Below are 12,547 nucleotides of genomic sequence, written 5' to 3'. Positions count from 1 at the left end.
GGGGGGGGCGGGGGCCGGGGAGGGCGGGGCCCGGGCGCGGTGTCGCGGGGCGGGGCCGGGAGGCGGGGCGGGGCCCGGGCGCGGGACCGGCGCCTGCGCAGAGCGGTGCCGCGCGCGGGCGGAAGCGGCGGGCGCGGGCAGGGCCGGGCCGTAGGTGCCGGCCCCCGGGCGCGGGGCCATGGCGGAGCCCGGGCGGCCGCAGCGGAAGCTGTCGCGGGTTGGGGAGAGCCTCTACCGCGTCCTGGGCCTGCAGAAGGGCAGCTCCCCCGAGGAGATCAAGAAGGCCTACCGGTACGGCGGGGCCCGGGGCGGCGGGAGGGCGGGGGGGTGCTGGGGCCTGGGCCTGGGCCTGGGCCTGGCCTGGGCCGAGGCGGGACGGGGCGAGCGCCGGCAGGGGGACCAGGCCGGGGCTGAGACGGGGCGGGCGGGGAGGCGGCCCCGGGGCTGGGGGCGGGGGGCCGGCCCGGGGCCAGGGGGCCGGGTCAAGGCCGGGGTTTGGCTCGGGTCTGAGGCCGGGGTTCCGCCCCGGGGTTGGGGCTGAGGCCGGGGGTCCGTCCCGGGGTTGGGGCTGAGGCCAGGGGTCCGTCCCATCCTGTCCCAACCGCCGTGCCCTGCAGGAAGCTGGCGCTCCGGTACCACCCGGACAAGAACCCCGACGACCCGGCGGCGGCCGAGCGCTTCAAGGAGATCAACAGCGCGCACGCCACGCTGAGCGACGAGGCCAAGCGCCGCCTCTACGACCAGTACGGCTCGCTGGGGCTCTACGTGGCCGAGCAGTTCGGCGACGATGCCGTTAAGCACTACTTCCTCATGTCCAAGTGGTGGTTCCAGGTGAGCCCTGCCCAGCCCGGCCTCCGCACCGGGCATTGCTGGGGCTGCCGCGACGGGGGCCCGGCTGCTGGCAGGACTCGGGCGGTCTCATGGGGGCTGCCGTCTCTCCGCTGCAGGCCCTGGCTCTCTGCTGCGGTGCTCTGACCTGCTGCTGCTGCTGCTGTTGCTGCTTCTTCTGCTGCGGGACGTGCTGCCCGCCAAAAGAGGATGAGTCCTACAAGTATGTCGACCCCAAGGACCTGGAGGCGCAGATGTGTGCAGAGGACAGTGGTGAGTCGGGCTGTCTGCGTCCGCCTCGAGCCCCAGCGGCTGAGACCACCCGGCTTTGTCTGGTGGGGGGCCCCCGGGGAGCTCCCCCGACTCGTCTCGTGTGGGGGATATGGGGCTCTGGCCTGGGGCTCGGGTCAGGTTTAGCTGCGGCTCTTGCTGAACAGCCAGCCCTTGGTGGTTCCTGTCTGGTCTGGGGCTGGTGATGGCGGTGGAGAGAGCCACCGCACCGGCCGTGAGGGTGCCTGCTCCTTCCTCGGGTGCCCCCGGGCAAGGGCCCCCTGAAGCCCCTGCAAGGGCCCGTGGCCTCTGGGGCATGGAGCGCGTGGAGAGCAGCCGTGCTCCAGGCTGGCTGCGTTCCCGGGGCACTGGCCGTACTGGTGTTTACGGGGACTGCGGCCGGGTCACTTCAGCGGGTGTCCGTGGGGTGAGGGGCAGCGCCGCGTGGCTGTGCTGCCTGGAGGACCGGGAGCCTTGGGAGCCTGCGTGAGCGCTCTGCGTTGTGCCTGCTCGCCAGCACCGCGGGACGGGGCTGAGCCGCTGACCCGCAGCTCTTCTTTTCCAGACCCGCAGGTACCGGTTGTGGCGCAGCCGCCGCCTGCCAGCGCGGAGCCGCTGCCGGCTGCCGGCACCAGGACGGACGCCTGAGGCGGGCTCGGTCCCGCCGGCTCCCCCAGGACTCCGGGCAGGGATCCTCCTCTGGGACTGTCACTTTCCGGGACCCCGGCCGTGCCCCCCGGCGTGGCTCTGCAGCCGCAGGGTGGTCAGAATCTCAGGTTAACTTGGCCAGCATCGACGCAGGGGCTCTTCTGCCCCTGCTCCAGCTCCGGGGCGATGCCCCTGTCTCCCAGCACTGTTGGGGGGTGGCCTGGAGCCCGCCATGCTGCGCCCCGACCCCGGTACCTCGCCTGCTGCGGCGTTCCTGCTGGCCCCGGGCTCTGGCTGCCGGCCCAAGCAGCCGCGAGCGGGGACGCCTCCGGGCCAGGCCCCGCGGCTGACCAGAGGTGGCCGACCGGGTCCAAGACCGTTAGCACTGTAACCTCTGGGGCCGGGCTGAGCCCGCTGCCTGCCCTCGCGGGGACCCCGCTGAGAGGCGCTGGGTGCCAAGCGCTGCTCCGGGGCTTGGGGTGCCGCCTCCCGTACCCCGTCCCGCTGCCCCGCCGCGGCCCCGGGCGCTGGCTGCGCCCCGCGCTCGCCGCTGCTGGCGGCTCCCCGCCGACCCCGCGTCGGGTGGGTTTCGTGGACACCATTAAAGGATGGCGGGAGGGGAGTGCGTCTCTGCGGGGTCTCTGTGGCGTCGGGGGCTGCCTGGGCGGGGGGCTGTGGCGGGGGGTGCTGGGGGGCTGAGCGGGCTGTGGAGCGGGCAGGACCTGTCCCAGGAGGGGGATGCGTCCCGCTGCCTCCTGTCACCGGCCTGGGACAGCTCCGTGTCCCCGGCGGTGCTGGGCTCTCCCAGCCCCCGCTGCTGGGGCGAGGGGACGCAGCGAGCCCCCCCGGGCCCTTCCCGCCCGCTCCCCCCACAGCAGCCTCCGCCCGCAGCTCACGGGCTCTGTCTCACCCCCTAAATATAGCCCAAGCGGCGGGACGGGGTGTGCTGGCCCTGTCCCCCCCCCGGGCCCCCTTCCACGCCGCTGCACGGGGGCTGGCACTGGGCAGGGTCTGCGGGGCTGGGGGTCCCCTGCCTGCACGCGGCCCTGCTGCCCCCCCCCCCACCCCGGGGCTGGGGTCCCTGGCCTGCGCCTGGCATCTCTTCCCCTCCCCCCCCCGGGGCTGGGGGACCCCCAGACTGTGCCCAGCCTCAGTGCCCCCCCCCCCTCCGGGTCTGGGACCCCTGGACTGTGCCTGACCTTGCTGCTCCCCCCCCCAGGTCTGCGACCCCCAGCCTGTGCCTGACCTCGCTGGGCTAGGGGACCCCCAGACTGTGCCCAGCCTCAGTGCACCCCCCCCACCCAGGGCTGGGGGTCCCCCACCTGCTCCCGGCCCCGCTTCCCCCCCCCCCCCCTCCCGGGGCTGGGACCCCCCCGCCTGTTCCCGGCCCCGCGGCCGCCCCGGGCCCAGCTCCCTGCCCCGGCGGGACGGGCCCCGGCCCCTCTGGCAGCGCTGCTCGTCCCGGATCCCGGGGGGGGGCGGCTCGGGCCGCCGGTGCCTCCGCCGCGGGCCCCGGTGGGTGCCCGCCGTGACTCAGAGTCACCCGACCCCGCCGACAGCTGCGGCGGCCCCGGCGGGGCGGGGGCGGCTAAAATTAGCGCGGGGCTCAGCGGGGCCGGGGCCGGAGCGGGGAGCCTGGCCGGGGTGCGGGGGGCCGGAGCCGGGCCGAGGTGCGGGAGCCGGGGCGCGGGGGCCGGGCCGGGCCGGGACCGCGGCGATGAACTTCGCGGTGGGGCTGAAGCCGCTGCTGGCGGAGGCGCGGAGCATGGAGAGCCTGGAGAAGCAGCTGATCTGCCCCATCTGCCTGGAGATGTTCACCAAGCCCGTGGTCATCCTGCCCTGCCAGCACAACCTCTGCCGCAAGTGTGCCAACGACGTCTTCCAGGTCCCGCCGCGCCGGGACCCCCCCCCGGGACCCCCGGGTGGGCGCGGGGCCGCGCCCGGGGCTGCGGGGCTGGCGGCCGGGCCCGCGGGGTCCCGCTCCCGGCGGCAGAGCCTGGGGCGGGGGCTGAGGGGTGACACGGGGGGCTGGGGGGGGCTGCGGGGGGCTGGGGGTGACACGGGGGTCTGCGGAGGGCTGGGGGATTATGGAGGGCTGAGGGGTGCCGGGAGGACTGCGGGGGGCTGGGGGGTTGCGAAGGGCTGCGGAGTGCCGGGGGGGCTGCGGGATGCTGCGGGGCACTGGGGGGTGACACGGGGGTCTGCGGGGAGCCGGGGGGGCTGCGGGATGCTGCGGGATGCTGCGGGGCACTGGGGGGTGACACGGGGGGCTGCGGGGAGCTGCGGGGGGCTGCGGGGGGCTGGGGGGTGACACGGGGGGCTGCGGAGGGCTGGGGGATTGTGGAGGGCTGAGGGGTGCCGGGAGTACTGCGGGGGGCTGGGGGGTTGCGGAGGGCTGCGGAGTGCCGGGGGGGCTGCGGGATGCTGCGGGGCACTGGGGGGTGACACGGGGGTCTGCGGGGAGCCGGGGGGGCTGCGGGATGCTGCGGGATGCTGCGGGGCACTGGGGGGTGACACGGGGGTCTGCGGGGTGCCGCGAGGGGCCGGGGGGGCTGCGGCGGCCAGGGGGGTGACACGGGGGTCTGCGGGGTGCCGGGGGGGCTGCGGGATGCCGCAGGGCACTGGGGGGTGACACGGGGGTCTGCGGGGTGCCGCGAGGGGCCGGGGGGGCTGCGGCGGCCAGGGGGGTGACACGGGGGTCTGTGGGGTGCCGGGGGGTTGCGGGGGGCTGCAGTGTGCCTGGGGGTGCCGCGGGGGTCCGGGGGGTGCTGGGGGGGCTGCGGGGGAGTCCCGGGGGTGTCGCGGGGTGCCGGGGTTCCGGGGGGTGCCTCGGGGGTCCGTGACCCGCCGCCGGGCCGCCCGCAGGCCTCCAACCCGCTGTGGCAGTCGCGGGGGTCCGGCGCGGTGCCGTCGGGTGGGCGGTTCCGGTGCCCGTCGTGCCGCCACGAAGTGGTGCTGGACCGGCACGGGGTGTACGGGCTGCAGCGGAACCTGCTCGTGGAGAACATCATCGACATCTACAAGCAGGAGTCGGCCAGGTGCGGGGCGGCGGGGACCCCCCCACGGGGGCGGCGGGGACCTCCCAGGGGCCTGAGCCCCGCGGGTGAGAGGGAGCCGGCGGCGGGGAGGGCTGCGGGCAGCGGGCCAGGGGCGGGGGTCCGTCCCCAGGGGCAGAGTCCCACGGGTGGGCAGTGGGCTGGGGGCGGCAGCCTGCCCGGGGCGGGGGTCTGTCCCCGGGGGTAGGGTCCCACGGGTGGGCAGCAGCGCCTGGCCCCCACCCAGAGTGGGGGTCCGTCCCTGGGGCAGGGTCCCAGGGTGGGCAGCAGCACCCGGCCCCCACCCAGAGTGGGGGTCCGTCCCCGGGGGCAGGGTCCCAGGGTGGGCAGCAGCACCCAGCCCCCACCCGGAGCAGGGGTCTGTCCCCAGGGGAGGGTCCCAGGGTGGGCAGCAGCACCCGGCCCCCACCCAGAGTGGGGGTCTGTCCCCAGGGCAGGGTCCCGCGGGTGGGCAGCAGCACTTGGCAGCCCACCCGGAGCGGGGGTCCGTTCCCGGGGGCAGGGTCCCACGAGTGAGCAGCAGGCTGGGGGCGGCAGCCCGCCCGGGGCGGGGGTCTGTCCCCAGGGGCAGGGTCCCAGGGTGGGCAGCAGCACCCGGCCCCCACCCGGAGCAGGGGTCTGTCCCCAGGGCAGGGTCCCAAGGTGGGCAGCAGCACCCGGCCCCCACCCGGAGTGGGGGTCTGTCCCCAGGGCAGGGTCCCAGGGTGGGCAGCAGCACCCGTCCCCCGCCCGCAGGCCCCTGCACGCCAAGGCCGAGCAGCAGCTCATGTGCGAGGAGCACGAGGACGAGCGGATCAACATCTACTGCCTGCGCTGCGAGGCGCCCACCTGCTCCCTCTGCAAGGTCTTCGGGGCGCACAAGGACTGCGAGGTCGCGCCGCTGCCCGCCGTCTACCAGCGCCAAAAGGTGCGGGTGGCCCTGGGGGGCTGGCGAGGGGCTGGGGGCTGCCCGCCCGGCCAGCCCTCACGCCCCTCCTGCGCCCTCGCAGAGCGAGCTCAGCGACGGCATCGCCATGCTGGTGGCGGGCAACGACCGCATCCAGGCCATCATCACCCAGATGGAGGAGATCTGCCACACCATCGAGGTGGGGACCCGGCGGGGCGTCCCCCGGGTGCGACCCTGGGCCGTGCCCACGGTGGGGACCCGGCGGGGCGTCCCCCGGTGCAGCCCCTGAGCCCCGTGGTCCCGCAGGAGAACGGTCGGCGGCAGAAGCAGCACCTGGGGCTGCGCTTCGACTCGCTGTACGGCATCCTGGAGGAGCGGAAGAAGGAGCTGCTGCAGAGCATCGCGCGGGAGCAGGAGGCGAAGGTGCAGCTCGTGCGGGGCCTCATCCGCCAGTACGGCGACCACCTGGAGGCCTCCTCCAAGCTGGTGGAGTCGGCCATCCAGGCCATGGAGGAGCCCCAGATGGCCGTGTACCTTCAGGTCTGTGTGGATGGGGGCCGCGGGGGTGCAGGGGAGCAGGACCCTCGGAGGGGGCAGGAGCTGCCCCCAGTCTGTGGTGGGGAACTGGGGGGGGCAGGTCCCTCCAGGGGATCTGGGGCTGCCCCGGGGCTGTGTGGTGGGGCTGTGGTCGCTCCGGAGGGTCTGGGGCTGCCCCTGGCATGTGCTGGGGTGGGGCTGTGGTGAGGGTGAAGCCTGGCTCCTGGGGTCCCAGGTCCCATGGCTCCAGGGAGACGCTGACCCCCCTGCTTTCCTCCACAGCACTCCAAGGAGCTCCTGAAAAAGTGAGTGGGGCTGGGGGGGACAGGGCTGGGGGCACTGGGTGCAGGGGCAGGGTGGGGGGCAGAAGACCAGGGCATGAGGGGTAGAGGGCTGGGGGCTTGGGGGTCCCAGGGGTGCTGGACACCAGCAGCTCCTGGGGGTCTGCCTGCCCTGCAGGATCACGGACATGTCCAAGGTGTCCATGAGCAGCCGACCGGAACCTGGCTACGAGAACATGGACCACTTCTCCATCAACGTGGACTACGTGGCAGAGATGCTGAGGACCATAGAGTTCCAGACAGGTGTTGGGACAAGCACTGCCGTGTCTGGGGGGTGCCTGGGGGTGCCCAGTCCACGGGTGGGCAGAGCCCCCCACCACCTTGTGCCCTGCATGTGGCTGCATCCCCTCGTGTGCAGGAACGGGGACGTGTGGCCCCTCGGCCGCTGCCCGGGGACCCTGCGGGGTCAGTCCTGCCCCGTGCCCTGTCCTGGCTCACGGGGGCTGTGTCCCATGCCAGGGCCAGGCTCCCACACTGGTGGGGTGTCCCCGGGCTGCCCATGCCGCGGGGAGGGAGGGTCCTGGCTGACCTGTCCCCCTGCCCCGCAGAACCGCTGGGCGAGGATGAGGCCGACGGACCCGGGGATGGCAGCGAGGCCGCGGTGGAGGACGACCGGCTGGACGGCCTGGAGGTGCCGGAAGCCGTGGAGGGTGAGTCCGTGCTGTGCTGTGCCGTGCCATGCTGTGCCATGCCATGCCCTGCCGTGCTGTGCCGTGCCGTGCTGTGCCCTGCCCTGCTGTGCTGTGCCCTGCCCTGCTGTGCCCTGCTGTGCCGTGCCATGCCATGCCATGCCGTGCCGTGCCGTGCCATGCCCTGCTGTGCCCTGCTGTGCCATGCCATGCCCTGCTGTGCCGTGCCACGCCATGCCCTGCTGTGCCGTGCTGTGCCGTGCTCAGCTGCTGAGCTTGGCCCCAGGGCTGCGGGGGCAATCAGGAGCAGCGGAGCGCAGGGAGCGGGGGCTGCCATGCCCGTGGCGGGGGGGATGTGCCGTGCCATGGCCAGCGCTGCGGCTCTGTGGCTGTGCCGTGGCCCACGTGCGGCTGCGCGAGTCGGGCAGCGGGCTGGGGCATCCCTGTCTCCAGATTGTCACCCGCTTTCCCCCTGCAGATCTGGGGCCGAGGCAGAAGCCGGCGAGCTCTCCCCATGGTGAGACCCTCGCCGGGTGGACAGGGACGGGGCCAGGCCATGGGGTGCCATGGGGCAGAGCAGGCACCTCCTGGGGATGGGGAGGGGGGTTCATGCCTCAGGGCCCCCCAGGCTCCCCCTCTGTCTTTCTGCCTGCAGGGGCCAGGGTCCCTGGGGTCCCCGGGGTCCCCACGGCCCGGTGCTGAGGCCGCTTTCCTGCCCAGGTCAGCACTGAGCCGGCGCCCTGGGACAGCATCGGCAGCAGCCAGCGCGTCGCGGTCCCGGCACCCCTCGGCGAGCCGAGCCCTGCTGCGGTGATTCCCCGGGCGCCGGAGCTGCTCCGCTCCGACATTAAACTGTGCGTGACGATGCCGTCCCCAGCCTGGTGTGTGGGCGCAGGGGCTGCTCCCCCCATGGCTCCGCGGCGTCCGGCCCGGGCACAGTCCCAGCCCCACCGAGCTGGCCCCCAGCCCCACCGCCCCAGCGGTGCCCCCAGACCCCGCACGAGGGGCTGCGTCCCCAGGGAGCCCAGGGCAGGGCTGCGGCCGGGGGCTTCGCACCCCAGACCCCTGTGAGTGGGGCTCTGCCCCCCCGCTGCAGCCCCCCCGCCAGCCCCTCGCCGGCCGCGCGCTGTCTGGCAGCGCGGTCCCCAGGGGCACCGAGCAAACAGCTGGGATGAGCTGGCTGAGCACACAGCCGGCCGCGCCGACACCAGCCCCGGCTCGGGGCTCGCCCCCCGCCCCGCTGGCAGCCCCCCGGGAGCACGGCCGCGGCGCTGGCTGCGTCACCGCCGTGTCCCGCACCGCCGCGGCGTCACGGCTGATGCAGCAGATGATGCTCATGGCGAGGGGCTCCTCGCAGGGCTGAGGATGGGGCTGGGGCACCACGGGGGGGTCCCCAGCTGCCACCCCCTGCCCCTGCCGGGGGCAGCGAGGGCTGGCCGTGGGGCCCGTTGGGGACCCCCAGGACCTGCCAGACTGGGGCACCCCGCAGCAAGCCCAGGGGCCACCAAGCTGGCGAGGGGCTGGGGTGCAGGGTCCCGGGGATGAGTGAAGACGGGCACAGATGGGAGCAGGGGGAGGGAAACGCCGTCGCGTGGTGCGTCCTGGAGAACCCAGGGCTGGGGTGGGAGCTGGGCCCCCAGGGGAGAGCGGAAGGCCAGGGCTGCCCTGGCAGCAGAGGAGACCCCAGTCCCCGAGCGGTGCCAGCAGGACCCCTCCCCCCTGCCAGCGGGTTCCTGGCCCAGTCTGGGTCCGCGGGGGCAAACAGGACACTCAGCCGGGCAGGGGACAGAGCGGGGTCAGGAGCTGGGCTTGTGCAGTTGTGGGAGAGGAAACCCCTCATCTGCCTCCTGGGGTGTGGGGAGCTGGAGCCGGACCCCCCCCCCGGGCAAAGGGACAGCACAGGAGCTAGTGACACAAACTGGGACAGAGGAAAATTCCCACTGGATACCAGGAAAAAATCCTTCTCCCAAGAGCACAGCAACCCTGAAGCTGGGGCTGGGGAGTCCGGAGCAGCTCCAGCATCCCCAGCATGGACCCTGCCTGGGGCAGGGAGGTGGGCGAGAGGGGCTGATGCTGGAGCTGAGCCCACCATGGGACGTGGCACCACTTGTCCCCACCATGGGAAGTGGCCTCGCCACAGCTCCGTCCCCACGGCCCGTGCTGACCTTGCTCCCGCTGTAGCTGTGGGCTCCGGCTGCAGGGCCGGCAGCGGCTCTGCCTGCCCGCGACGGGACCCTGCCCGTGTCCTCGTGAGGTCCCCGCCGGACCCTTCCTCCAGCCTGGCTCCGTCCCGCTGCCGGCAGCTCTGCCCTTGAGCAGAGTGACTGTCCCCGTGTCCCCGCAGGTTTGGTGTTACCGGAGCACCCGAGCGAGGGACCCCGCTGCAGTGCCCTGTGGCACTCGCTGGCCGCCAGCCCCCGGCAGACCGCGGCACCCCGAGCCCCCCACCGCACCCGCCACGTGCCCACCCGCCAGACCTCGTGTCCCCATGCGGGCGCACGCGCCCAGTCCTGGCCGGGGACAGCTAAGGGACGTCTCTGCTCGCCTGTCCCCAGGCCCTCACCCACGGCAGAGGCAATGATGTGGCTTTGGGAGGACCGACCCCGCGGCCCAGCCCGGCTGCTCCCGGTCGCTGTCTGTGCCTTCGCGCACCAGGGATGCTCCCGGGGGGCTCGCGTGGTCCCCGGGGCGCGGGGTGAGGCTGCGTGGCCTCTCTGTCCCGGCACTGCCCGTTTGGGGCCATCTGGGGATGACACGTCGCTTTTCTCCACCTCTCAGGGATGTTCCCCTGTCCCTGTCACCTTCCAGAGATGGGATCACAAGGACCTGGGCAGCCCCTGGGCACCCTTGGGTGGCACCGCTCGGGGTCGAGGTGTCTCAGGAGAGCCCCAGCTTGGTTCTCCGTGATTTTGGGTAGTTTTCTTCCTTGAGCCCTGTTTCCAGGTGCTTGTCACCCATCTCTGCCCTCTCCAGCCCCAGCCTGTCCCTTGGGCAGCCTGATGGCCTGGGGTGGGGTGGACGCTCTCCCCGACCTTGCAGACCCCAGCCCCAGCTGATCTCCGGCCATCTGACGCTCCCTGTGCACCCAGGCAAGGTTTTAAAAGTCCTCCTTTGTGGTCTGTCCCCTGCCGCGTGTTCGTGCTCCACCTCTCCCCATGCTGCATCTCCACCTCGGGTTTCCCAGCGTCCCCAGGCCACCCCTCGTGTCTCTGCCGTGTCCCCGTGGGCTGCGCATCCCCATGGGCACCCACCCTGCGAGCGTGTGAAGAGTCACTGCTCGGCTCGGGTGGCCCCGTCCAGAGCTGAACCTGCCAAGGATGGGAAGGGTGACAGCAAGGAGACCTCTCTGTGGTGCCATGGAGCCGGAGAGGTGGCCACACCGTGCCCTCCCGAGGTGGCCATTGGCACCCCGGGCGGGGGGACGAGCCCAGCTCTCCATGCAGCACGGGGCGGTCGCTCCTGCAGAGCCTTGGCCGGGTCGGGGGTCCCCGGCGTGAGGAGGAGGAGGCCTCTGGAGTCCGGGGAAGGGCCACAGCGATGCCGAGGGGACCAGGGCGTCTGCTGCGTGAGGGGGTGCTGGGACGGCTCGGCCCGGCGCAGAGGGGGCTCGGGGGATGGAACCCGTGTGCACGCGTGCCTGGCGGGAGGGAGGAAAGACGGAGCCCGGCTCTTCCCGGCGGTGGGCAGTGCCGAGACCAGAGGCAATGAGCTCAAACTGAAACACGGGAAAATCCACCGAAACTTTTTTCCAAAGTTTACTGTTTATTTTTTTTTCTGATGTTCCCCCTCCCCACCTTTTTTAACAGCGAGGCTTTATCAGACGCGCTGCCTGGGGTAGGCTGCCCAGGGAGGTTGTGGCCCCCCAGACACACACGGGGGGAGGGGGGTGGGGAGGCCTCTGGAGCTCCTCCACCCCCAGCTCAGGCTGGGTCAGCTGGAGCGGGTTGTCCGTGTCCGTCGGAAGAGAAAGGTCCATGGAATGTGGAAAGTGGGATGGGACACTGGGGAAGCGTACAGGAACGTGGTCAGAGCGTGCGGGGATGCGACGAGGAAGGCCAAGGCCCACCTGGAATTGAAGCTGGCAAGGGATGTCAGAAACAACAAGAAGGGCTTCTTCAACTCCATCAGCAGCAAAAGGAAGGCTAGGGACAACGTGGGGCCGCTGCTGAATGAGGCGGGTGTCCTGGTGACGGGGGATGCGGAGAAGGCAGAGCTACTGAATGCCTTCTGTGCTTCAGTCTTCAGTGCTAAGACTGGCCCTCAGGAATCCCAGGCCCCGGAGGTAAGAGAAGAAGCCTACAGAGAGGACGACTTTCCCTTGGTCGAGGAGGACTGTGTGAGGGATCGCTTAAGCGATCTGGATGTCCACAAATCCATGGGCCCCGACGGAATGCACCCACGAGTGCTGAGGGAGCTGGCGGATGTCACTGCTGAGCCACTCTCCATCATCTTTGAGAGGTCCTGGAGGACAGGAGAGGTGCCCGAGGACTGGAGAAAGGCCAATGTCACTCCAATCTTCAAAAAGGGCAAGAAGGAGGACCCAGGGAACTACAGGCCGGTCAGCCTCACCTCCATCCCGGGAAAGGTGATGGAGCAGCTCATCCTGGAGGTCATCATCAAGCAAGTGGAGGAAAAGAAGTTTCTCAGGAGTAGTCAGCATGGATTCACCAACGGGAAATCATGCCTGACCAATCTGATAGCTTTCTACGATGGCATGACCGGGTGGGTAGATGAGGGGAGAGCTGTGGATGTTGTCTATCTTGACTTCAGCAAGGCTTTGGACACTGTCACCCAGAACATCCTCCTAGGGAAGCTCAGGAAGTGTGGGCTGGATGAGTGGTCGGTGAGGTGGGTTGAGAACTGGCTGAAGGGCAGAGCTCAGGGGATTGTCATCAGTGGCACTGAGTCTGGTTGGAGGCCTGTAACTAGCGGTGTCCCTCAGGGGTCAGTGCTCAGCCCAGTCTTGTTCAACTTCTTCATCAATGACCTGGATGAAGAGTTAGAATGTACCCTCAGCAAGTTTGCTGATGGCACCAAACTGGGAGGAGTGGTGGATACCCCGGCAGGCTGTGCTGCCATCCAGCGAGACCTGGACAGGCTGGAGAGTTGGGCAGAGAGGAACCTGATGAAGTTCAACAAGGGCAAGGGCAGGGTCCTGTACCTGGGGAGGAACAACCCCAGGCACCTGTACAGGCTTGGGGCGGACCTGCTGGAGAGCAGCTCTGCGGAGAGGGACCTGGGTGTCCTGGTGGATGACAGGTTAACCATGAGCCAGCAGTGTGCCCTGGGTGCCCAGAAGGCCAATGGCATCCTGGGGTGCATGAGGAGGAGTGTGGGCAGCAGGGCGAGGGA

General features: G+C 71.7%; 2 protein-coding genes across 2 annotated transcripts; both read left to right on the top strand.

Annotated features, from left to right (window-relative positions):
• The first annotated feature begins 121 nt into the window (after positions 1 to 121).
• On the top strand, positions 122 to 2,362 carry DNAJC5G (DnaJ heat shock protein family (Hsp40) member C5 gamma). Its single transcript, XM_075411465.1, has 4 exons — positions 122 to 291; positions 618 to 831; positions 948 to 1,101; positions 1,664 to 2,362. Exons 1-4 carry the CDS (start codon positions 179 to 181, stop codon positions 1,744 to 1,746), a joined length of 564 nt encoding a protein of 187 aa, XP_075267580.1. The 5' UTR covers positions 122 to 178; the 3' UTR covers positions 1,747 to 2,362.
• Positions 2,363 to 3,385: 1,023 nt separating this feature from the next.
• On the top strand, positions 3,386 to 8,060 carry TRIM54 (tripartite motif containing 54). Its single transcript, XM_075411455.1, has 10 exons — positions 3,386 to 3,631; positions 4,612 to 4,784; positions 5,538 to 5,709; positions 5,792 to 5,887; positions 5,995 to 6,228; positions 6,508 to 6,530; positions 6,685 to 6,809; positions 7,115 to 7,216; positions 7,674 to 7,712; positions 7,851 to 8,060. The coding sequence occupies exons 1-10, from the start codon at positions 3,464 to 3,466 to the stop codon at positions 7,895 to 7,897; spliced, it is 1,179 nt and encodes a 392-aa protein (XP_075267570.1). The 5' UTR covers positions 3,386 to 3,463; the 3' UTR covers positions 7,898 to 8,060.
• The last annotated feature ends 4,487 nt before the right edge of the window (positions 8,061 to 12,547 follow it).

The sequence above is a fragment of the Opisthocomus hoazin genome, chromosome 2, assembly GCF_030867145.1.
Source record: "Opisthocomus hoazin isolate bOpiHoa1 chromosome 2, bOpiHoa1.hap1, whole genome shotgun sequence".
NCBI classification, from domain to species: domain Eukaryota; kingdom Metazoa; phylum Chordata; class Aves; order Opisthocomiformes; family Opisthocomidae; genus Opisthocomus; species Opisthocomus hoazin.
Note: the sequence above shows the minus strand (reverse complement) of the source record. Positions and strands in the feature narration are given on the sequence as shown.